Genomic DNA, 24,045 nt, shown 5'->3' with positions numbered 1-24,045 from the left:
GAGAAGCAGCGAGAGCAAGGCAGATGGCAGCGGCGTCTCAGAACGAGGCCGAGGAGAGCTGAGTCAGAGGATGAAACAGCAGGAGAGAGAACGAGGACGAGAGTGGGAAGAACGAGAGGTGGCATGAAGGTCGCTGCGAGAGTTGGTGAGAAACTGCGAAGAGTGTGTGTGTGTGTGCGCGCAGAGACCCCTAGACGCTTCGGAGCCGAACCCGGCGCAGGTTTGATAACGTGGCGCCAGTGGCCGCCTCATGTCCCGCACCGTCTCCGACACCGCGTCGGCAAAGGTCGGGATCGACGTGTCGGCCGATGCGGTTCTCGAGGTCGCCGCGCGCCTGCGCGTCGAGGCGCTCAAAAAAGTGGACGACGACCCAACAGCCGCGATGCTCGCGACGCGGCAGAGCTTCCAGCTGCAGCAGCAGTACGGCCACGACGCGGGCGAGCTATGCGCCGCGTGCGCCGCTGTGTGCCGCGTGCAGCGGCGCCTCGCCGCGCCGCGTGTGCCTGCCGCCGCTGTGGACACGCTTTGCTCTGCCCTCGACACGCTCGACGCGTGGGCTGCACGCGACGGGCGCGACGCAGGCGCGGAGGTCGACTTCCTGTGGCGCGAGCTGTGGGGCCTATCTCGGTCGCTCTGCGCCGCCGACCAGATCGGCGCCCCGACGCTGGAGGCGCTGCGCGCCGCCGACCGCTGCCTCGAGCGGATCGCCGCTGTCGGACTGAGGAGGCCGCTGCTGATCGAGACGAGCAGTCTGGGCGATCGCGACAACGAGGTGAGGCTGACGGCAGAGGAGATCCTCTTCCAGCAGGCCGACATCGCGCAGCGGAGCGCCGACGCGTGCATCACCCAGTCCAACTCTGCGCCCGCCGAGATGCGCCAGCGGGACCGCGAGGCCGCCACATTCTTCCTGAACCGCGCCGTGCGCAAGATCAAGCTCGCGGGGGCAACCGAGCGCGACCCGGTGCTGCGAGACATCCGCGCCCGGATCGAGGCTCTCGAGGCGGCACCCGTCCCCGCTCCCGCCGCCGCGAGCGCCGCACCCGCCGCCGCACCCGCCGCGCCGACCGCGGCCGCCGCAGACGACGGCGCCTGCGTCATAAGCTGAGTGTCATGTGTCCGCCGCCGCAGTAGTCGCGGGGGGCGGGGGCATGCGTGCCGTGCGGCGGGAGCGCCCTGAGCCTCACTGGGGACCCGACGCATACGCACACGCGCATGCGCCAGGGAGCGGCGCGAGCGGGGCGATTGCCACATGGCTTGCTCGCGCCGGCCGAGCCTGCTTCGCGCGGCCGCTGCGAGAAGAGGACGAGATGCGAGTGCACACAGTGTGCTCGGAGGCGGCCCAATTTTGTGATTACTTATACATTGTGATGTAATATGGATCTTGGCTTCTGGGGATTGGCACACGGACGGCCTCGGTGCTCGGAGTCGGACGGGGCCGATGCGCATGCCGGGTTGTTTTGTGAGCAGCGTTGAGGTCGTGCGAGTATATGGGCCACGATGTCTCTCAAATACGTCAGGGGCGGGGAACCCGCAATTTGAGATGCTGAGGCATCTGAAATTGCCCGATACGATTTCCATTCTAATTTCGATTGCCTCGAGCATCCCATGATGCATGAAGCAATTCAGGATGCGCGCGCGCGCGCGCATCCTGAATTGCTTCGCGCATCCTGAATTGCTTCATGCATCTTGGGATGCCTGAGGCAACCAAAGATGTCCACGACATCCCTGATTGAGCCATTACATCCTGAGATGCTGGCCGGAGGGCGCTGCATCTCAGGATGGCTGAATTGGCGTCGCCATCCCCGTGCGAGAGGTGGCAAGCATTTTCAAATGGATATTTTAACCTCAGATAAATAAGAGGTATAAGACAATCCAGAATGCGCGCGATGTGCGACGAGGCCTAATAGTCCGCAGCGCCCCCTCAATGGTGCGCCGCATGGAGGGCGAGCTCTCCCTCTCCCTCTCCCTCTCCCTCTCCCTCTCCCTCTCCCTCTCCCTCTCCCTCTCCCTCTCCCTCTTACTCTCCCTCTCCATCTCACTCTCTCTATTCTCACTCTCCCTCTTTCTCTCTCTCTTACTCTCCCTCTCCCTCTCTCTCTTACTCTCCCTCTCCCTCTCCCTCTCCCTCTTCCTCTTCCTCTTACTCTCCTCTCCCTCTCCCTCTCCCTCTCCCTCGCTCCCTCTCCCTCTCCCTCTCCCTCTCCCTCTCCCTCTCCCTCTCTCTCCCTCTCCCTCTGTCTGCACGTCTTGCGCGCGCGTGAACAGGCCTCCAGGCCCCAAATGACGTGTGAGTGTTAGAGTTGTTTGGTATGGTTAAAAATCTCTCTCTAGTGTTCTCTGGGAGGGAGTTTTGTTGTATTTTTTATTCTTTTCGGCTGTGCCAGTGCGCGCGAGTCTCTCCTCGTTTACGTTTTGTCGAGGAGCCACCGAAAAATTGTTTTTGCTCATCTCTTCTCGTACTGTGCTGCATGAATGCTTGCCCAGGTGTGAACAACACCTCGTGACCACGGCGCCGCAGGCGCCTGTTGATGGGTCCAGGTGATAGCCCTGGATGGGCAATGCATATGCCTAGTTGGACCTCAGATCGCCCGACCGCGTCCCGGTGCTCTGTGGTCGGATTTGTGACGCCGCCGCACCGCGCCGCGGCCGGGGCCCTCCGGAGGCCGAGGATGGCTGTGGCGGACCGGGACGAGCTCTGGGAGGTAAAGTGTCAGTGTATATATTGTAGAGACTAACCATGTGCACAACATCTCTCAGTCTAGCTAAGCCAGGGGAGGCGATGCCGGGGCCGTACAGCAGCTTGATGGTGCTTCGCCGGCGTGCGTCCCGGAGCGGTCCCGGACGGGCGGAGGGGCGGTCCGTGGGACAAAATCGGGGGACAACGCCGACGGCGCTCTGATTCGACTTTTTACTTCAAACAAAGACAGTGGCACGCGCCACAGCGCGGTGCGTGCCACTGTCAGGAGCGGATCCGTCAGTTAGTAGGTAGGTAGGTAGTAAGGTGAAGAACAGCCAGGCTCGGACTGGACACCAACGCGGTATGGGTGGACGCTAGACAGATGATGACGACACGCACGAGCGACACACAGACACAAACAAGCTCACAAGACACACAGCCAGCTGGCTGCCACACACCCTGAGTCGGCGTACACATAACTCAGGGCCACATCCTCCCTGTCGCCCCCCCCAGCACTCCACGGTGCCAAGGGCACAAACAAGGGCACAACTCAAACAACAGACGACAGGAAGTGATGTGTGAGGCTAGAGCAGACCGCTCCGCCTCTAGCAATCTCGCCGGCCGGCGAGGCACGGACGAGACCGTGTGTGGGGTCTAAGTGAGGTGTCTATGGACGCTAGTTAGTCGTGTTCAGGGTGTTCACGCCGGCATCGTGTCCCCAACAACCTGGGCAACCATTCAGGGCGACGAGTGGAGCCTCGGAGAGCGCGTGTGCGGTCTCCTCGCCAGTCCCTACCCCTATCGAAGTGCCGTCATGTCCCTACTTCTGCTCTCCTTCCTCGCCTCGGCAGACGCGGCGCGTCACCACTGCTCGAGAGAACTGCGCGGCGACTGCTCGAGACGGCTGCGTGGCGACTGCTCGAGACGGCTGCGTGGCGGCGGCGGCATGGGCCTCTCCATGGACCGGCCGACACACCGGCTGCGCGGCGGCGGCATGGACTTCTCGATGGACGAGCTGCAAAAGGCGATGTCTGACCCGGAGGCACTGGAGGAGCTCAAGCGACTGACATCCAACCCGGAGGCGATGGCCGAAGTGCGGGCGATGATGGACGACCCCGAGTTTCGCGCGCAGATGACTGCGATGGTGGACGAGGGCGGCGCGGAGAAGCTGGCGTTGGTCAAGGAGCAGCTGGCGAGCAACGACGAGCTCGGCGGCGCCATCAATGAGATGGGGCCGTCGCTCGGCGCGGCGCTCGACTTGCTGAAGCGCTCATGCGAGGACGCCGCCGCCCTCGAGGCTGCTTGCTCCGCGCTCCTCTCCCTCGTGCGCAACCTCGCCCAACGGCCGGAGGAGGAGAGGTACCGCACGCTCCGCACCGGCTCGCCGGCGCTGAGAGAGAGGCTCACACGTCACGCGGGCGGGCTGCTGTCCCTCGAGGCGATCGGCTTCCGCGCCGACCAGGAGGAGCTCCGGGCGCGGGAGGGGCGCCGCGCCAAAGCGAAGGAGGAGGGCGGCGAGGAGGAGGAGGAGGACCTCGAGCTGCGGATAGGAGACGAGGCGCGCGGGGCGGCGGCGCTGCGGCGGGCGGAGCAGCTGATTGCGACCGCGCAGCGGGAGGGCCGCGCGGCGTCGGGGCTCGCGACGGAGCACGAGCTCCCCTTCGCCCTCTGCGTCGCACTGCCCTCCATCCGCGCCGTCATCGGCGGCGACTCGGAGCTTGCGTCCGGCCTCACAAAGCTGCTGCTGCAGAACGACGAGTTCCGCGCCGTGCTGAGCGGTCCCGCGGCGGAGGTCGCGCTGCCGTCGATCCTGGGCATGCTCCGCTCGCAGGCGGGTCTGCGTGGGGTCCTCGAATACTTCTACCCCGAGGTTGCCACGCCACGCGGGCACAGGGTCCGCGCCGTCTCGACGGTCGGGGAGTGGAAGGCGGCGGTGGAGGCTGCGGGGGACAGGCCCCTCGTCGCCCTGCTCGGCCGCGCCGACGACCCGCCGAGCCGCATGCTGGTCGCGGTGTACAACAAGCTCTCCACCGACCCCGCCTACGCGCCGCTCGACTTTGCCGCCGTGAGCGTCGGCGGCGCCGACGACGGCATGGCGTTGCGCGTGCTGGACGAGGCGTTCGTGCACGTCAACGCGCTGCCGCTCTTTTGCTTCTACGACGCCGGGATCGAGCACCGGCGGTGGCGGCTCGCTGGTGCAGACGTGGCCGAGCTGCAGCGCCGGCTGGCGAGGGTGGCGGCGGGGCTGAGCCAGGCAGAGATCGACGAGGGGCCCGCCGTCGAGGGAGAGTGACGAGCGGGGGCGAGGGGGGAGAAGCGGTGCGCGAGTTGTGTGGGGAGCGCGTGAGGTCCCGTGTGAGCCTGCGGTGAGGCTCGGGAAGAAATTAAAAGTACTGGTTGGGTAGTAGGTTAAGTTCTGAGCCTCGAGGCTTAACGGGTCTAAGTAAGACCGGTCACGCTGGGGTGCTTACGGGTTGTTGCACGAGTATATGCAATATGGGACACGCGATGTCTCAAATATCGCAATATTGCGTATATATCATCGAGCACAACCGAGAGTGCCTCCAGGGCCGCGTCGAGGCCCTCGAGGTCCAGGTCTTCAACCAAACCTTCAACAACTACCAGCCTCCGCCAGGGGGCGTGGGAACCCGTCGGGCGCCCGGCTACGGGATGCGCCGCCTTGTGCTCTGCTGTACTAGCCATGTTCGTTGCGCCCGCGTGTTCGTCTCTCGCTTGATACATACACGAAATGTGCACAAGCCCCTCATTCCCCCCACAAAGCACCCGTTTGCGCCACGCGCCGCCCGCACCGCGCCCGCCTTTGGAGGAGCCTCGACAGCGGAAAGCGGTTCGGCGGCAAGAGGTTTTGTTGTGAGCTTCCCGCAGGCCCAGGGCCGGGAGCAGCTCGCCGCGCGAGGGAGGCCAAGCGCTCCGTCCAGCGGTGCGGCCGCAACGCTCCCTCCCCCCGTGCTCTCAGGCCGCGCCGCGCTGCGAGAGAGGAGTGGTCGGCAAGCTACCTGCCTTGCCTGCACGTCCGACGGCCGCTGAACCTGAAAGATCGCCGGTTCGCGAGTCTCCGCCAGCGAGTCCCCGGCTCGATGTCCTCCGGCGGGCGGTCCATCTCGGCCGCGCCAACCTCCAAGCTGCCGTTGTCCGCGTCGTACGTCGACTGCACCGTGCTGCCCGTGGCCTTGTTGTGCTGCGCCTGCCGCGTGCCGAGGTAGATGCCGAAGCTCTTCACCACCATCGCGATGCTATACCGACGGAGCGACCACAGTCCAAACGCATTCGGCTTGTAGCCTAGCCTCAGGCCGGCGCGCTGCAGCATCAAATACACGTGCTGCGCAAGCAGCGCCTCCTTCAGCCGCACGCGCCCGCCGCTCCCAACCTCCGGCAGCGATGGGTCGTCGAGCACACCGGCGTTGTACCGCCACGCGTCCTTCTCGCACGCGTCGTGCATCTCCTTCCAGCTCTTGTACACCGTATCGCGCAGCCGCACGTAGCCGTGCGACTCGAGCCTCGCCTCGAGCGCCGCCAGCTGCCTCTCCGTCAGCCCCGCGCGGCACGCCCGGTACCGACCGAATCGCATCTGCATTGCCTCGAGCACCGTGGTCGTGCGCCGCACTGGCGACACCGCGTTGGCCGTCACCGCCGAGCGGAAGAGGTAGACCGAGAAGTACTCCTTCTTCACCCGTCGCCAGTTGAGCTGCATCTGTGACGTCGCCTCGCCAGCGCACACGCCCGTGGCCTTTGTCAACACGAGCTTGCGCACCTTGTGCACCTGAGAGCGCGACGGCACGCGTCGTTAGAGCGGCTCACAAACACCACGCATCCCGTCGCTGCGTCGCGCGCTCACCACATCACGCACGCGCAGCGGGTTCTCCTTCTTCCATCGCACGGTGCGCTCATCGTGCCGCGTCTTCGCCATCATGCCGATGCGTGCCGCCGAGCTCTGCATGATGGCCAACGCCGAATGCGTAATGAGGTCCTCGTGCACGCTCTCGATGCTCTCCTGCTCGCCGATGAAGAGGTCCTGCAGCTGGAAGATTTCCGTGCGGTACACGTGCTGCCGCTTGTACACCTCCTCGGTCTGCGCCACAAGCTGCTCTGCGCGCTCCTCGTCCTCCATGGTCGCAGCTGGCGCGGACGCGGACGCGTACATGGCTTTGTACGCCCGGAAGATCGTCGACCAGTACTCACGCCGCGCTGCCACGCTCAGCTCGCCGAACGCGGGGTACTTTGTCTGCCAAAGGTTGTTGGCCATCTCAGCGACGTAGTTGCGAACCGCATGTTCTGCACGCCCTTGCGCCGCACCCCGCGCTGCGCGAGACACATGCGCTGCCGCTCGCGCGACATCTTCGACATGTACTTGACCCCCTGCACCTCGCTCGGATACCTGTCAATCACCTCGCCGCCCAGCTCGACGAACCTATCCCACGACCGCTCAGCCGTCTCGAGGTGCTCAAGCGTCGCCTGCACGAGGCCATTGCCTTGCTGCATCGCTCGCGCTACCTCCTCCTCGACAGCCTTATCCTCGCTCGAAGCTTCCGCTACCTTTGCACGGGCAATCTGCACGGCTTGCCCTCGCCGGCCCGACGCCGCAGCACCACACTGCGCACGCTTCTGTCGCGCGCTCGCCTCGCTTTTGCTGCCCACGACGCCACCCTTCACGCGGCGTCCGCCGCGGTGGGCACCCTCCATGTGAATCGCCAGTCCTCAATCCCCTTGCTTGCCCCCGCGTACGTCCCGTGACATAAAGGCCCATATGTGTGTGACATTTTGCAACTGGTACTGTGACATGTCAATCGCAAATGAGACCCGAATGGGACCGGAACGAATATTGGGACCCGGGTCCCACTGGGACCCAGGCGCTCTCCTGCCGCTGGCGTGCTCCGCCGACCCCGACCGTCGGCGCTGCACGTGAGGCATAGCTACCCCAACGCCCTGCGAGCTTCCCCGCGCGCCCTCGGCGCCTCGGCGACCCCCCTCGCGAACCCTGTATTGTTACTTTTTTTTAACAGTAACCGAAGAAGAAACGCGCCTGGCAGGCCAGCAGTTCGCGCCGCCAATCGCAGCTCCCCGTCGAGAGCGTGCCGAGGCCGGAGCTAACCAAGTCGGATATGGCCTCGGTGGCGAGCGCTCGGGACTTCACGCCCGCGGAGATCGACGCGGCCGGAGGCACGCTGCGGCTGCGCGTCGACGCCGACAACGAGAGCGCCGTGCTGGTCCAGACTCGAGTAGTCACGACGACGGGCGACGACACTCGGTGCAGCGGTTGCGGCCTGGGATGGTGGGTTGCAGGCAATGAGATGCTGCTTTGCGATGGCCCGGGCTGCGTCGCGCAGTGGCACATGGCGTGCTGCGATCCTCCTCTGACGGAGGTGCCACCTCGCCCTTCGTGCACTGTTCGCTGATCGCGGCAGTCACTCCCTGCAATCACTCCCGTTCCTTTCCCCTGCAATCACTCCCGGTCCTTGCAATCACTCCCGTTCCTTTCCCCCCCGGTCCATCTCGACCGCTGATAGGTGCCCGACGGCGACTTCTACTGCCCTTCGTGCACCGCGGGGAACCAGCTTCGCCAGGAGGACTGCGGCGCGTGCGTGGCGTGTCTCGACAAGCCAAAGTTCGGCGGCAAGGGCGTGAGAAAGGCCCGCTGCATGCACAAACCAAAGGTGCAGCAGCGCCCGGGCGGCCGCAAGGGTGAGGGAGGCGCCGCAAAGCGGCCGCCGTCGAGCGAGGACGCTGCTGCGCGCCCAAAGCCGCCCAAGGCGGCGCGCAAGGAGCCGCCGAGGCCGCCACCCTCCCAGGCCGAGGAGGAGGCCAACTCGATCGAGAAGGTGCTCGACGCCCGCCCGCGCCGCTCCGCCGCCGCCGCCGCCTCTGTCGCCGCTGGCCCCTCCTCGCCGCGCTCCATCCTGCGCGCGGCGACGGCGGGCGGCGGCGCGGGCGGCGGCGGGAGCGGGCGGCGCGGAGAGGAGGAGTACCTGTGCAAGGTGCGCGGCCTGGCCCACGTGCACGCGCGCTGGATGGTCCCCGCGGACATCCGCGCCGACGGGCGCCTCTCTCTGCGCGCGCTGCAGCACTTTCTCTCGCGGCGCGACGCCGGCGCAGAGAGCGGCTTCAGCGAGACTTGGACGGCGGTCGAGCGGGTGCTCGCCGCGCGCGAACCCGGCGCCGAGCCCATCCCGCCGCCCGCGCCCGGCTCCGCCGCCGCCTTTGCAAGCGCGTCCACCGGCCCAGTCGAGACTGCTGGCTCTGCCGCCGCCCCGACCGACACCGCGACTGCCGCCGCCGCCGCCGCCGCAACCGCCGCCCCGACGATGCTATACCTCGTAAAGTGGGAGGGCCTTGGCTACGACGGCTGCACGTGGGAGCGGCCGGAGACCGCGGGCGCGGCGGCCATCGCCGCCTTCGAGGCGCGCAAGGCGCTGCTCGCCGCGCCCGCCACCGCGCCCGCCGCCGGCGACAGCGAGGCGGGCTTGCGCGCCTCGCTGCCGCCGCTCGGGAGCGGTGAGTCCGCGCGCCGGCTGCGCGACTACCAGGAGGAGGGGCTCCGCTGGATGCGCGTCAACCACGCGCAGGGCCGCTCGGTCCTGCTCGGCGACGAGATGGGGCTCGGCAAGACCGCGCAGGCCGTGAGCATGCTGCGCGCCCTTTCAGAGCTGCACGGCGAGCCGCCACACGCCTCCTCCTCGCGGCGGCGCCGCGCCCCACGGATGCAGCTGTGAGTAGGCGAGACGCACGGCCCCTTCCTCATCGTCGCGCCGCTCTCGACGCTGCCGCACTGGAAGCGCGAGGTGGCGGCGTGGGCCCGGCTGCACGCAGTCCTCTTCCACGGCAACAAGGCGGCTCGCGACGCGCTCGTCCGCTTCGAGTGGGCGGTGCCGCCGCCGGGCTGCCGCTGGCCGTCGCACGAGCCGACCGGCAAGCAAGGCGCGCCGCTCGGCTGGTGCGGCACGCCGCGCTTCGACGTGTGCATCACGTCGTACGAGATGCTCGTCGCGTGCGCCGAGATCTTCCGCTCCGTCGAGCGCTGGGCGTACGTCGTGGTGGACGAGGCTCCCCTCCGGAGGGCGCCGAGGCTCGCCCACGGCACGCGGCGAGGAGCGGGCTCACGCCCCGTAGGCGCACCGGCTGAAGAACCGGGGCTCGCGCGCGAGCGAGGCCCTCCGCTCGCTCTGCGCGCCGCACAAGCTGCTGCTCACCGGCACGCCGCTGCAGAACCACGTCGGCGAGCTGTGGGCGATGCTCAACGTGCTCGACCCGGCCCGCTTCGACGACGCCGACCGCTTCCTCGCCTCGTACGGCGACCTGCAGTCGGCCGAGCAGGTACGCGCGCTGACGGAGCTGCTGCGGCCGTACCTGCTGCGCCGGACAAAGCGCGACGTCGACCTCGGCCTCGTCCCGATGGAGGAGACGCTGCTCCACGTCGAGATCACCGCCTACCAAAAGACGTGCTACCGCGCGATCCTCGAGCAGAACCGGTCGCTCCTGCTGCGCGGCGCGGACGCGCGGACCGGCCCCTCCTTCCTCAACATGCACATGCAGCTCCGGCACGTCTGCAACCACCCCTTTCTGCTGCGCGGCGTCGTGCAGGCCGAGGGGCTCGAGGCCGCCAGCGACGCCGAGTACGCCGAGCGCCTCGTCGCGGCGTCCGGCAAGTTGGCGCGTACCCTCCCCCGCCCTCCCGCCTCTGCGCGGCGCCCCACCCCGCTCCCTCGCCCAGACCCGGACCCCCTCGCGCCTCCCGGCAGCGGCACGCCCTCTTTCGCCGACTCGAGCCCGCGCCCCTCCCTCCTCGAGTCTCGCCCCTCGCCCTCTTCGCCGCAGGTGCTTCTCGACAAGCTCCTGCCCTCGCTGCGCGCGCAAGGCCACCGCGTGCTCCTCTTCTCGCAGTTTCGGATGCTGCTCGACTTGCTCGAGGTGCCCCGCGCGCCCCCGCCGACGGCGCGGCTGCACCCGCGCCGCGCCACCCCTGACCGCTCCTTTGCTGCGCCCGGCCCAGGACTACGTCGCGCACCGCGGCTTCAGCCACGAGCGGCTCGACGGCGGCGTGACCGGCGAGCGCAGGCAGGCGGCCATCGACCGCTTTTGCGCGCCCGGCTCAAACACCTTCCTCTTCCTCCTCGGCACCAAGGCGGGCGGCGTCGGCATCAACCTGACCGCCGCCGACACGGTGATCCTCTTCGACCCCGACTGGAACCCGCAGAACGACGTGCAGGCGCAGGCGCGCTGCCACCGGATCGGCCAGACCAAGCCGGTGCGGGTCTACCGGCTCGTGACGCGAGACACATACGAGGACCAGCTCTACCGCTCCGCCAACAAGAAGCTGGGGCTCGAGCAGGCCATCATCGGCCGCGCAAACTACCATGCCGAGCAAGGCGGCGACGAGGCGGCAGCCAGCGCGCCGGGAGGCAAGCTCGATGCGACAGAGATCGAGGCGCTGCTCAAGCACGGCGCTCAGCGGCTCTTCTCGGAGGAGCACGACGAGAAGATTGCCAGCTTCAACGCCGCCTCTATCGAGTCCATCCTGCAGACGCACGCAACCACCACCACCACCGCTGACGCCGACCACAGAAATGGCGGCGGCGGCGGCGGCGGAGAGGCCTCCGTCTTTGCGAGCGCCACCTTCGTGGCGCACGACGGCGACGCCGCCCTCGACCTGCACGACCCGCACTTCTGGTCCAAGGTGCTCGGCGAGGACGCTGAGGCGGACCTCGGCGGCGAGGACGACGAGTTTGCGGACGAGGAGGACACCTACCGCATGACGGAGAGCGGCGGCGTGTCGCGGTACTCGCGGCGGGCGGCTGGGCCCCCGCGGAGGCTCTCGGCGAATGTGTTGCCTCCGCCGCCCGAGGAGGACGCGTCCAAGGCGGCGCAGGCAGGCCCTCCGTGGACCAAGGCGCAGCTGTCGGCGGTGCTCAGCGGGCTGCACACGCTGGGGTATGGCCGCCCCGCCGAGCTGCGCGCTGCAGCGAGCGCGACGCTCGGCGGCCGCGACGATGCAGAGGTGGCCGCCGTTGTTGACGTGGCCGTGATGGTAGCGTTGGCGTGCGTGCGCGAGCAGGCGTGGACGAGCGCCCCGTCGCCGCGCCAAGCTCCAGCTGACGTCGCCCCCCCGCCACCCCCTGTCCTTGCCCACAGGCGGAGCAGGACGGCGCCTTCGACGCCGAGGGCGCCGCCGCCGAGTGGGAGGCCTCGCGGCACCGGCTGTGGCACTTTCTGCAGCGCGGAGCGCCGCCTGCAGCGGGTGCCACGCCCGCGCCCCCCCCCGAGCCTGCAATGCGCGTCCCCACCTCTCTCGAGGGCTGGTTCTCCACCCGCATCGCCTCGCGGGCAGCGAACCTGCTCGCCGCCCTGCTCGACCTGCGCCGGCTGCGCACCGCGATCGAGGCGGCCGGGGTGGGGGGAGTGCCGGCAGCCGAAGGTGGTGGAGTAGAGGTGGGCGCCTTCCACGCGCCCGTGCTCCCGGCGCGGCTCCAGAAGCCAGCGATCCTCGGTCCGGTGGTGCCTGGCGCGGCTGGTGCCGACGTGGCCGACGAGGCTGCCGATGGCGCGGACGCCGCCGCGCCGACACTGGCCGACGAGGCCGCCGACGGCGCGGCGGCGGCGCGCATCTGGGGCGAGGCGGAGGATACGGACCTCTTGCTGGGTGTGCATGCGCATGGCATCGGATCGTGGGGAGCCATGCTCGCCGACGGCTCGTTGCGGTCGCTCCACGGCCTGACGCTGCTCAGCGAAGGCGGACGCGAGGCGGGAGGCGAGGCGGGCTCCTTGGGCGCCACTTCAAGCGGCGGCCCAGAGGCGGCGCACGACAGCTCCTCGGCCGGAGCCGTCGAGCCGCGCCAGCTGCGCAACCGCCTCCGCCATCTTCTGGCCGCGCTGCCGGTCCTCGCGGCGGCAGCCACTGCAGAGGGCGACAGCCCGTCGCAGCGCGAAAACGCCAGCCCGCACGGCGCAGGGGAGGGCGGTGAGGATGCGCCGTGCGCGCTCCAGCGCGCCGGCGCCGCCACCGCGGCGGAGAGGTTCGTGCTGAGCCTGTACCCCGCCGGCTGCGAGCGGCCAGCGCCAGCCAAGGTCGGCATGAGCGGCGGCGGCGGTGGCGGAGGCGGCGGCGGAGGCGGCGGCGGTCGGCGAGACTCGGCCGGAGCGGCAGGTCGGAGGGCGGAGCGCGAGGCGCGAGCGGCTGAGAAGGCGGCCGAGCGAGCCGAGAAGGCGGCTGCGAGGGAGGAGGAGGCGCGGCGGCGCGCGGCCGAGCGCGAGGCGCGCGAGGCGGCGCGGGTGCGCTCGGTGGTGACAACGGTGCTGTCCGAGCTTTGCCAGCGCGCCGCTGTCCGCCACGTGCGCGCCGAGGAGGCGGTGCGGCGCGAGGCGGCGCGCGCTGCGGAGCAGGTGGAGAAAGCCGCGGCCGCCGCAGCGAAGCGAGCGGCAGCCGAGGAGCGCGCGCGGCGGATTGAGGCCGAGAAGGAGGAGGCACGGGTGAAGAGGCAGCAGGAGAAGGAGGCGCGCGAGGCGGAGCGGACGCGCGAGGCAGCTCTCAAGCACATGCGGGGCGTCAAGGCGGCGGCCGAGCGGCGGGCAGTGTACGTTGACCTGCGCGTCGCCCAGAGCGAGGACGGGCAGTTCGTGCCTCGCCTCTCGTTCCGCTTCCCGGACGCGCCGACGGTGGTCGCGACCAAGCTGCGCGACGGCATGGTGAGGGAGCCACCCCACCCGCGCGCTGCTCTCGGCGCTCGCTCCTCGCCCACCCCCGTCCCTCCCCGCCGCAGGACCGGCTCATGGCAGAGTACGACTACCGCGGCGACGGCGTCAAGTTCAGCAAGAACCACAGGTGGTGCCAGCTCATGGACGGCATCGTCCTCGAGCTGCAGACCTCGATCGGGGAGGCGTACGCCGTGCGCGCCTCTGTCGGATGCGGCGGGTGGGCGCGCGTCCCCTGGATTGCCGTCGCGGCGCCGCAGCAGTCGACGCAGCACGGGCTCTACTTGCAGCTCCTCTTCGCGGCGGACATGTCGGCCGCGCACTTGTGCCTCGGCCAGGGCACGTCGAAGCTCAAGGCGGCCCTTGGCCAGCTCGCCGCTGGCGCGCACCTGGCCGAGGTGGGCCGGTACGTGCGTCGGCGCTGCGCCGAGCTCGAGCTGCTGGCCGACGGCGGCTTCGACTTGAGCGGCGAGATTGACCTGCGCGCGGGAAAGACAGGCCTCGCCGCCGACTACGCCAAGGGGAGTATCGTCAGCCTGCGGCTCGGCGCCGGAGAGCTGCCGCCCGAGGCCGAGCTCCACGCATCGCTGCACGCGCTGCTTCGCGCCTATGACGTGAGTGCCGCACGCGCTCTCCCTCCATTGCGCACACCGGCCGTGCTGATGACCCGGCGCGCGCGTGGTCAGGTGATTCTCGCCGACGAGGGCTACTTGACGCTCACGCAGCCAGTGAATGAGCAGCTGGCGAGCAGCAAGCCCGACGGGCGCAAGTCCATGGGCGGCGGCGCCGGCGCCAAGCGGCCACGCAAGAGCTTTGGCGGCGACGGCGAGTACGAGGAGCCCTCCTACACGCCGTCGGGGTCGTCCTCTCGCCCGCACTCGAAGCGGCCTCGCGTCGCCGTCTCTCACGGAGAGTCGGACGGCGGCTCGGGCGACGAGTCGGACGAGGAGGCGGGCGGCGACGAGGCGAGAGCTGGCGGGGCGGCCGAGACGGCAAGCGCTGCGGCCGCCCCTCCGCAGCCGGGCGCTCCGCGGCGGGTGCGGCCACCGCTGGACTCGTTCATCGAGGTGCTGGTGAATGGAGAGGACGCACCGGCGGGCTGCGAGGTGGACGAGCGCGGCGAGGCGTGGGTCCTCTTCCAGGTCTCCTGGCTGCCGCCTGGACGCTCTCCTTCGTTCAACGCCATCAACCCGCGCGAGCTGACGTGGCTCGACACGCTGCACACCACCGAAGAGGGCGCGGGGTGGCGCCGGCTGAGCCGTCCCCCCCCGCCGGATCGCGGCATCGCGCTCTTTGCGCGGCTCGCGACGCGGCTGCCGCCCAGCAAGGCCGACACCCGCCGGCTCGTCAGCCTCGGCTTCGAACCGCCCTACGACCTGGACAAGGTTGCACTCCGCCTCTTTGCTGACGACAGCGCGCTGCTGGCAGAGGCGCGGAGGCTGGTGGAGTCGCTCGAGTGAGCTCGTCGGCCGGAGAGCGATACCGCCTCGTGCTCTTTCTCTGCTGAAAGGGCGGGGCTGCTGTCTGCTCCGCGCGCTGTGGCCGCGACGTGCCGGGTACCGCCTTGGAGGAACTCAAGCTGGACTCTGCTCTCTCGACTCTCGGAGGTCTCTGTGCGGTCTGGACTCCCCACAACACTCCACGAGACTCCCCACACTCGCAAGTCTCGATCTCTCATGTCAAAGCAACAAGGCCCCCAGAGGCGGCCCAGCCAATTCTCGGTCAGGTGTAGTGGATCACCTTAAAATCCTGGATTAATTCCTGAGCCCACCTGGCCCCACCAGACGGTTGGCGCGAGGTGCCCGGGCCACTTTTTAGCGGCTCCCGAGCCTCCCGGCGCCTCCGGTGGCCTCCTGAACCCTCTCCCGCAGCCTCTCTCGGCGACGTGGGGAGCGTCTGCCGTCCACGGCTCGCACCGGCTCTTCCAGCGGCTCCACGCTTGCCGCCCGTGACGTCCGCGCCACGCACCACCACGCGGCCGCTCGAGAGAGCGGTCGACGCCCATACTGCTGGGCGTGGCGCTCTATCGGTCGACGCTTTGGCGTCGCTGCTTGGTCGGTCCAGCGTGCCTCGACGCGCGTCGCGGCCGAGTACGGCTCGATGGCACAGCGCGTCGCCACGGATAAGATGCGGCAGGAACGTGACGGGGAAGCTCCAAGACCGCTGCGTTCTTGCAGGAGAGGTAAGACTCTGGCCTGCATTCGTGTGGGCCTTCGCGTCACTTCTGGGATGCGTCCAAATAATGAATCTTATATCGATCCACGTGATGCAATCCGCCTAGTTTGTGTAGGTTTCTTGTTCTAGGTAAAGGCCACTGAGAGACCACCTCACTCAGACAGGCACAGACCAGACAAACAAGAGACACAGGGCACACATACCATCACGCGCGCGCGGTGTACCCGCTACGTAATGTGCGCGCCTGAGCCTATGCTATCTACTTGCAGACGTCCTCAAACCTGCCCGCACGCGAGGTGGAAGAGAGGCTGCCACCCTCCTCCTTCTCCCACTTGAGCTCTGGCACGGGGAGGCAGGCGCGTCGCGGCGACGCGGTCTTGCTCACTCGGCAAAGCCTTGAAGATGGCAAACTCGCCGTTGAGCTCGTGCAAGTTTTGACCCACTCGACTGGCACCGAGCGTCAACGGCCAACGGGCCGCACGTTCTTCGTACTTCTCGAGTGTGGGTTCTTCGCCTCCCGGCCGCGCGCCGTGTGACGAACCACGTATCTCGCCGTCGGCCGTCTTGTCGTCCTGGCCGGGGTGAGGAGGGGTGAGTAGCTCCGGCCGCTGCAGCAACTTCGCCACCACCTGCGCGAGCAAACGCAGGAGAACTGTGTGTCAGTACGGCTTCAGTGCCGCTCCTAGCGCACACGCAACGGCGGCTTGGCCCAGACTGCCAGCCACCTCTCCAGCTGCAGCGACAGCGGCGCGTCCGGCGACGCGGAGGCGGAGGCGAGGACGAGCAGCTCCATCAGGCGGCCGTCCGCCTGCTCGAAGCCGAGCTTCCCGCTCCTCGTCCTGCCATCCGCCTCGATGACCGCATCGGCCGCCCAGTCCGCGGAGGCCGCTGCTCTCCCACCGCCTCTTCCGACGTCCGCCGCCGCTTGAGGTCGTAGCGTTGGTCGGTCCTGTCGCGCATCTCCTCCACGGGCGCGTAAGCCGGCTCGGCGGCGAGGGAAACCGGAGCTCCGCGGTGCTGCGAGCCGCCCGGGCTCGTCTTGGAGCGAACAGGCCGGCTCGAAGGTGGCGAGGCGGGCTGAGACGGGCCGGTAGCGTCGGAGGCGGTCGCGGGTAGCGGCACGTACTTGGCGCAGTCGGCAAACTTGCCGTCGCAGGCCCGCCTGGAAGCTCGGCAGATGACACAGGCGACGCTCAGACGCCCACGTTTCGACTGCTCCGGCGGCATGGACGCCGACGCGGAGAGGCGGTCCGAGCGGTGTCGGGGTGGCTCACGAGTCACTCACACAGTCGGACGCGAGGACCGCCGGCTCGGAATAATTTTCCGGTGCCCCAGTCGGCTTGCAGGCGTGAGAGTCGGAGGACGAGCCTCTCACCTGCTTGTTTTTTCCGTGCCGTGAACAGAGCACCCGAAAATCGGACCGGAAAAATACTCCAACGCAGGCATGTGTGAGTCGTGTCGGGCGGCCTCCGAGCGCTCGCGCGCCTCCGTCTAACGGTGCGCTGCTCGTCTGACGGCGAGGTCGCGTTTTCACACCCAAAGGAAGGACACTAGTGAGACGGGGGGGTCGCCCCGGTGCCCCACGCGCGCTGGCCGTGCCAACGGGTCCGCTGGGGTCCGCTGGGCCGCCTCAGACCACCGAAACTATTTTTTCCTGCATCCTGGAACGGCTGACCGAGAATTGGCTGGGCGTCTTTTTCTCGGTGACAGTACTACTCAAGGAATAGTGAACGTGTTCCTCCGTCCTCCATGCTTGGAGGTGTGTAACACTGACTTAAAGCCGTCACCGCATCAAGAAAAAGGGGGGGTATATAGTATTCACAATACAAGCGTTGATTACACGGATCAAGCGGTGTAATGATGGTGTTTTTTTCTCTGAAGGGACAGCGGCACAGGGTGCTCGTGCGCGCGAGCCGCGAGCGAGCCTGCAGGTTCGTCGAGGAGCGACTCTCACCGGACACCGCCCGACCGCCGTCAGCGTCACATGTGCGCGGGAAAGCTTTTAAATGATATACCGAGCCCACGTGAAAACGATGTCGCTATTAATCCACATGAAAGACTGGCACAGAACTCGTCGAATGATCAGAGATATAGGAGGCTGCGGTTGGAGGACTGCCGTTTGCAGCGGGGTGTGGTGGCGGCGGCTCCACCTGTGGCAGCTGCGGGTTCGGCGGCGGCGGCGGGTTCGGCGGGTTCGGCGGGTTCGGCGGGTTCGGCGGGTTCGGCGGCGGCGGCGGCGGAGCCAGTGGCAGCGGATGTGTGGTTATGGTTGCCTTAGACGACGGCGCTGGCGAGCCTGCCTCAGGGGCGGTGGATGTCGGCGTCTTTGGAGGCGTCGCGGCCTTTCCCTCTGAACTGGCGACGCGGGCGAAAAAGGCGGCGAGCAAATCTAGCAGCATGCCGCCGGCCGAAAGGGAGCTGCGCGGCGCGGCGGCGACCGGCACACCTGCGCGGGATGTCGGCGTGCCGCTCTCTGCGGTGGGCGGCGCCGGGTCCAGCTGCGCCTCGAGCTGCGGCAACAGCTGCTCCGCCGCGGTGAGCAGCAGCTTTGCGCCCGCGGCTGCGTCGGCGCCGCGGCCGAAGAGAGGCAGCAGCTTCGGCGCCCCGCGGCCAGGAGAGGCGTCGGCATCGGGCGGCTGCACGCCCACGGCGGAGCGCGAGCTGCGCAAGTGCAGCGTGCAGGAGAGGCGGACCTCGCCGATCGACGCCATGCTGCGGACCAGCAGCGCCGCCAACCCCAACGCCGCGCTCGCCTCCTCGTCGTCGGGCGGCGGCCTGCCTCCGCCGCCGCCGCCGCCGAGGCGCAGCCCGCAAAGGGAAGGGGAGGTCGGCAGCGGCACGGGCAGCCGGGCGGCGGCAGGCCCTGCTCTCGCGGCGGGCGCGCCGGACGGGAAGACGGGGAGCAGCTTGCCGAGCGACAGCAGCACCTCGCGCAGCATCGCGGCGCGGCGGGCGCAGAGCGGAGCGGCGGAGCTGGACGGGCCAACCGCCAACGCCGCGTCAGACGCAGCTGCACGCGCGGCCAGCCCGACCAGTTCGGCTGCGCCCGCCTCCACCTCCGCCGCCGCCGCCGCGACAGCAGCGCGCTGCCGCTCGCACTCCCGCTCCTCGCGCCCCACCTCGTCGCGGAGCGCGGCGAGCGCCGCCTGGCGCCGCCGAGCCTCGGCCCCCCTCGCACCGCGCTGAGCGCGGCCCTGCAGCGCATCACGCAGCCGCTCGGCCGCCAGGGCGTTGTCCGCCTCCGCCTCCGCCGCCGCCGCCGCCGCGGGAAGCGCGGCCGCCGCCCACCGCTCGAGCCGCTCGAGCCAGGCCTGATCGACACCGCCGCCCGGGGCAGCGGGGTCGCTCGCCGCGCCAGCCGGGCTCTCTTGGGCAGAGTCCCCCGCCGGCCACGCGTGAGGGAGCACAGGCTCCAGCATGCCCGCCGACAGCATTGGTTTGACGGCGTCGGCGGTGGTGAAGAGGCGGCGCAGGCCGCAGCCCGACTCGAGCTCGACGACCACCTGTCGGCACAAGTGACGCTGGCTCAAGGGACGGAGGTGCTTGGCACGGGCGTCGAAAGGCCCGAACCGTGCACGGCGGAAGCAGGGCGAGCGAACTGAGTGCCGCCGCCGAGGTGCTGTTGCCGCCTCCGCTTCTGCTGCCGTTGCCGCCGCCGGCTGCCGCGTCGGCGTCTGCCGTCACGTGCACAAGCGCGGCGAGGCTCAGCTCCATCGACATCAGCGTCGCACAGGGCACGCCATCGAGCCCGACCGCCTCAAGCACGAGCCGCACCGCACGCAGCGCCAGGACGGACGGTGGCAGCCGGTCTGTGTCGATCTCCCACGTCGGGTTGAGCGTCGACCGCTCGACGGTCGTCACGTGGAGCGGCACGTCGCAGCGCGGCACGAGCGAAGCGGTGGAGACCCGCGACTCGACGCGCCCGGCTCCCGTCACACGCAGCGCGAGCGTTGCACGTGCCGGCGGCGCTGGTGGGAGAAGCAGCAGCCGCAGACTGGGCAGCGGCGGTGCGGCGGTGGGCACGCCGCGAATAGAGACGCTGCGGATGGAGCGCAGCGAGCGAAGCGGCGGCGGCACGAGACGCGCCCCGGGCTGATTCTTGCGCCTCGATCTCATGAGGATCGTGCGGGAAGCGCCGCCGAGAGCGACAGGCGAAAGTAACTGCGCAAGAAAACCGTGTTTGCGCGTCAAGGGCCAGAGCATCCATACCGCGTTGGTGTCCCAGTCGTTGGTCGGACTGTGTTTCGCCTTCCCATCAATCAATCAGAGCACTTGACATTCCTCTCCTTCGTCCTTAAAATCCCTGTGTGGTGGCGGCGTGCCGTCCTCCCAGCTTACATCGGCTGCCCGGAGATTCTGACCGAGTGGAAGAAGCCGAAAGGCCGCTCACTCTCGGCGGGACGAACGTCGACAACTTCCTTGGGCTCGCTAAAAAAGCACCGAGATACCGAGGCCGGGGCGCACTCGTCGACTTTGACTATTATCTGTCCTCGGGAGGGCGGCGGCGGCCGTGTAGGGGCGGCGGCGCGCTCCTGATGACAAATAGTCGCCGCACAGTGCAACACGGCTGCTCACACGCCCAGCCGTGCTCTGGTTCGCCTCTTAGATCGCCTCTGCCACCGAGATACCGAGGCCGAGGCGCACTCGTCGACTTTGACTATTATCTGGGGGGGCGACCCTCGCGTCTCCACGTCTAGACGGCAGGAGCCCGACGGCATTCAAAGTGCAAGGCCCAGCTAGTGCGCGTGGGTGGAGGTGTGTGTGTGTGTGTGTGTGTGTGTGTGTGTGTGTGTGTGTGTGTGTGTGTGTGTGTGTGTGTGTGTGTGTGTGTGTGTGTGTGTGTGTGTGTGTGTGTGTGTGTGTGTGACTGTGTGACTGTGTGACTGTGTGACTGTGTGTGTGTGTGTGTGTGTGTGTGTGTGTGTGTGTGTGTGTGTGTGTGTGTGTATAGCAGTACTTACTTATTTCACGAAAACGGTGGATTCAGCTAATGCTAAAATCAAGGCCAGTGGTCCCCCTGTTTTGTGTTGGCTGGTGATACCTATCGGCACGCCATCGGCTCCGCTCGGCTCCGCTCGGCTCCGCTCGGCTCCGCTCGGCTCCGCTCGGCTCCGCTCGGCTCCGCTCGGCTCCTCCGCTACACTCTCGCCTCCACTCGCTCCACTCAGCTCAGCACCCAGAGGGTGTGTGCATGACCTAGCTGAGCACCACAAGCCCAGCTCGTCAGACTGGCGCTTAAGACTTAGAAATGCTAAGCGATCTCAAGGACATTGGACATGGCAGGCATCCTCCCGAGCACGCCGGAAGCAGCCAGGGCTGAGATCGAGCGACTACACCAAGAGCTGTTGGCAAGCGACGGACTCTCGCAGATCGTGCATATGACAAATGGCAACTGGACAGAGGTGCGCGTGCATGGGAGACTAAATGGTGGCCCCGCATCAGCCTTCCTCATTGGCTAATCTAATCCTACTCATCACAACTCGCCAGGAACACCCCACACTATAGGGTCATTGTGTAGTCCTGCTTAGAAGGAAAAGGTTTACTGCAAGGTCCGTATGGCTCACCGCGTACTCTATGTGTAAAGCCGTAGAGACCGGTGAGACGTGAGTCGTCGGCCTGTTGCAGGTTCTCGTTTTTTCCTCTTCTCTAGTCTAGTATATAAGTGTCAAACCCCCAACGCCCACGCCCACACAAGTGTCAGTGCCCGCTTGTCTCCGCCCTTGCCGCCTCGCTCACGCCACGCGCACGGGGCCGCGACACGCTTGGCCGCATGGCGAAGACGGAAGAGCTTAGTTTAGTGTGCACGCCGCCCGCCGCGCTGCTGCGGCGGCGATCCCCGTCGCGTCGACTGGTTTCATCGCCGCAGAACTGACTATCCTCGCACGGACGCCGCCATCCGCATCGCGGGCTGGTTCGGGGAGAGGTTGGCCTTGATCGGCGTCTTGACAGGCGCCCCGTCGGCCGCGTTGAGCGGCTCCCGCTCGTCGGGCCGGCCTGAGGGGAGGGGCGCCGCTCCTCACGAGGGCAGGCGGGGCCGCGGCGGGGGCGGGGCCGCGGCGGGGCGGGGCGCGCGTCACCGGCGCCGCCCTGCCTCGTCGCCGTCGCCATTTTGTAAATCTTGCTCGCCCAGGTGAGGTTGAGGCCGTAGCCAAAGAGGATCTGCGCGCAGACGATCGCGGCGAGGTAGGGCGACAGCCGCGGCCGCAACGCGGCGGAGAAGAGGTGGGGCGTGTGCAGCGCGAGGTGCACGACGCCGACGCCGTAGAGCAGCACGCGCGAGAGGAAGAAGGAGAGGGCAAAGGCGACGTTGGTGGCGTGCATCATGCCCGTGTCGCCGCGGCCGCTGTTGATGAGGAACCAGCGGATGTTGAGGAAGGGCGAGGAAAGCTCGGTCGTGATGAGCCAGGCGAAGGGCAGCGGCAGGCAGCCCGTCAGGCCGTGGATGGCGGAGACGATCGCGAACCCGACGTGGTGCGCGACTGTGTCTGCGCCGCCGAGCTGCGGGTACCAGCTGATGATGTGGCAGATGTCGTAGCAGAGCCACGAGAAGAAGAGCAGGTTGGTCAGCTGCGTCGGGTGCGCCAGCTCGTACCCCGGCTCGCCCGGCCCCATCGGCGACATCATCTGCACCTCCGCCGGCGCGCCCACGAGGCCGGCGAGGTGCTGAAGCCCCCGCGCGGTCACGACCACCGCGTGGATGAGGGCGCAGGCGTACGAGTGCCCGTGGTTGGCCATGCTGCTGTAGCCCTTTGAGTGCGAGCGCAGCACGAGCCTAGGCGCCGCGAGCTGGAAGAAGAGGCCGAGCGTCTGGTAGAGCAGCTCCCAGCACAGCGTGCACACGAGGACCGAGAAGGGAGAAGTCATCGATGCCTCGAGAGGCGGGAGACTCGAGAGGAGGCCGCCCATGCTGCTCTGCTGAAGCTGCTGCGAACCTCTTGGAGGCGGTAGGGGTAACTAGGAAAAGGGCGGCGTCTGAGGCGACAGCACGCTGACAGTCAGCGAAGAAAAGAATTCCGCAAATTCCTTCCCCCCCTTGGGCTGTCTGTTTTCTTTCTTTCGGAAAGAATCACGGACTCCATACCCGAAAGAAAGAGAGGGCAGCTCGCTGGAGAGGTGACGAGTGAACTACAGGTAGTGGGGAAGGCAGCCTCGATCGCCATACAGACATGTGGGTGCGAAACAACGACAAGACCAAGGCCAGGGCAGAGGAGCGAGAGAAGAACATAGGATGGATAGGGCGCCTGTGTTCACGGCATGGAAGGTGAGCCACGATGAACGTAATGAACGTAGAGCCGAACGGGGGGAAGCTGGGGAAGAAGACTCCGAGGAGGCGTCGACACACCAGTGGTAATCCCGTCTCGTCAGCTGTAACGATGCACCCGAAGGGGACCCCAGCGCCAACATCATCGGTGGAGGTACAAGTGTTCGAAGAGAGAGTGGACCTGTGAGCAACGATATGACTTGGCGGCAAATGATCGCAGTGGGCGTCAGAAGAGTCGTCCTTGCGCGAGGAGAGCTCGATAAACTCGAGGGGCCAAAATATGCCACGAGGAGGGCAGAGTTGCGCCGAAAGGCGGGAGAAGCCGCGAGAGCAAGGGATCGGCAGGCGGCGCGCGGCGGCGTCGCAGCGACGAGGCAGACGAGAGCGACGCGACAGAGGAGGAAGCGGCAGGAGGGAGAACGACGAGAGTGGGACGACCGCGAGGTGGCATGAAGGTTGCAGCGAGAATCGGCGAGGGACTGCGAAGGGAGATAGAAAGAGGCAGACGACCAAGGGTTAGGGACTTAGGGTGGGCGACGGCTAGCACCAACCACACTCCTCTCCTTAAAATCCCTGTGTGGCGGCGGCGTGCCGTCCTCCCATCCCTCCCTTGGGTTGTCTGTTTTCTTTCTTTCTTTCTGGGAAAGAATCACGCAATTGAATTTCAGGCTCTCCGGGCCACCTGCCCTCGCTTCTCCTCCACTGCGCGTTGGGATGTCAGGGACCACTGCGAAACCCTTCCTATTAGTGGAGGCGCGCGATCCGTAACTCTCGTCTCTCCGTTTTAGAGAGACGCGCCAATGCACCGTCACCGAAGGTGCAATCTATGGGACACTTGGGAGTGCCAGGATCCGAGTGAAACTAGTCGATAACGATTGGGCTTTGGGGGGAGGGGCAGGCCGCAGGGGCCCTAACTGACCCACTCGTCAAAGGCGACTAGTTTCCCGCAGCGCACAGGAGACTCACGGAGACCGCCTCTTCACGCTCCTTTCTCGGTGCTGCATGTCCAAGTCCATGTGCGGGATGGTCGAGAGTGGAGAGAAAGCCTCGCGTGAACGCTGAACCGCTCGAACTCGCTGGAAGCGATTAACCGATTTTTAGGCAATTTCAATAATGATTTCTCCGCCGCGAGCCATCCGGCGGGGAGATTCAACGGGAGATTTCCGTTTAGGCAACATAATTAGGGTTGCTCCACGGCTCGCGGCCACCTCGCTGAGCACACTCTTGAGTT

At 67.4% G+C, this 24,045-nt stretch overlaps 5 protein-coding genes across 5 annotated transcripts; 4 read left to right on the top strand and 1 right to left on the bottom strand.

Annotated features, from left to right (window-relative positions):
• Nucleotides 1-250: 250 nt before the first annotated feature.
• Nucleotides 251-1,131, top strand: EMIHUDRAFT_244533 (hypothetical protein; the record flags this gene model as incomplete). Its single annotated transcript, XM_005769432.1, has 3 exons — nucleotides 251-358; nucleotides 650-1,009; nucleotides 1,102-1,131. The coding sequence occupies 3 exons, from the start codon at nucleotides 251-253 to the stop codon at nucleotides 1,129-1,131; spliced, it is 498 nt and encodes a 165-aa protein (XP_005769489.1).
• A 2,360-nt stretch (nucleotides 1,132-3,491) lies between these two features.
• EMIHUDRAFT_118766 (hypothetical protein) lies at nucleotides 3,492-4,970 on the top strand (the record flags this gene model as incomplete). The annotated part of the gene is made up of 1 exon (XM_005769431.1): nucleotides 3,492-4,970. One exon carries the CDS (start codon nucleotides 3,492-3,494, stop codon nucleotides 4,968-4,970), a length of 1,479 nt encoding a protein of 492 aa, XP_005769488.1.
• Nucleotides 4,971-9,420: 4,450 nt separating this feature from the next.
• Nucleotides 9,421-9,738, top strand: EMIHUDRAFT_59155 (hypothetical protein; the record flags this gene model as incomplete). The annotated part of the gene is made up of 1 exon (XM_005769430.1): nucleotides 9,421-9,738. A coding segment is annotated over one exon (318 nt), but the record flags the coding sequence as incomplete, so codon positions are not given.
• Nucleotides 9,739-9,805: 67 nt separating this feature from the next.
• On the top strand, nucleotides 9,806-11,030 carry EMIHUDRAFT_75883 (Chromodomain helicase DNA binding protein; the record flags this gene model as incomplete). Its single annotated transcript, XM_005769429.1, has 3 exons — nucleotides 9,806-10,321; nucleotides 10,508-10,600; nucleotides 10,683-11,030. Coding segments are annotated over 3 exons (957 nt in total), but the record flags the coding sequence as incomplete, so codon positions are not given.
• Nucleotides 11,031-16,235: 5,205 nt separating this feature from the next.
• Nucleotides 16,236-19,756, bottom strand: EMIHUDRAFT_118763 (hypothetical protein; the record flags this gene model as incomplete). Its single annotated transcript, XM_005769428.1, has 5 exons — nucleotides 16,236-16,361; nucleotides 16,454-16,715; nucleotides 17,447-17,478; nucleotides 17,704-19,056; nucleotides 19,124-19,756. 5 exons carry the CDS (start codon nucleotides 19,754-19,756, stop codon nucleotides 16,236-16,238), a joined length of 2,406 nt encoding a protein of 801 aa, XP_005769485.1.
• Between the last annotated feature and the right edge of the window lie 4,289 nt (nucleotides 19,757-24,045).

This window comes from Emiliania huxleyi (genome assembly GCF_000372725.1).
Source record: "Emiliania huxleyi CCMP1516 unplaced genomic scaffold EMIHUscaffold_423, whole genome shotgun sequence".
Taxonomy (NCBI): domain Eukaryota; phylum Haptophyta; order Isochrysidales; family Noelaerhabdaceae; genus Emiliania; species Emiliania huxleyi.
This window is presented reverse-complemented; position numbering and strand designations above follow the sequence as displayed.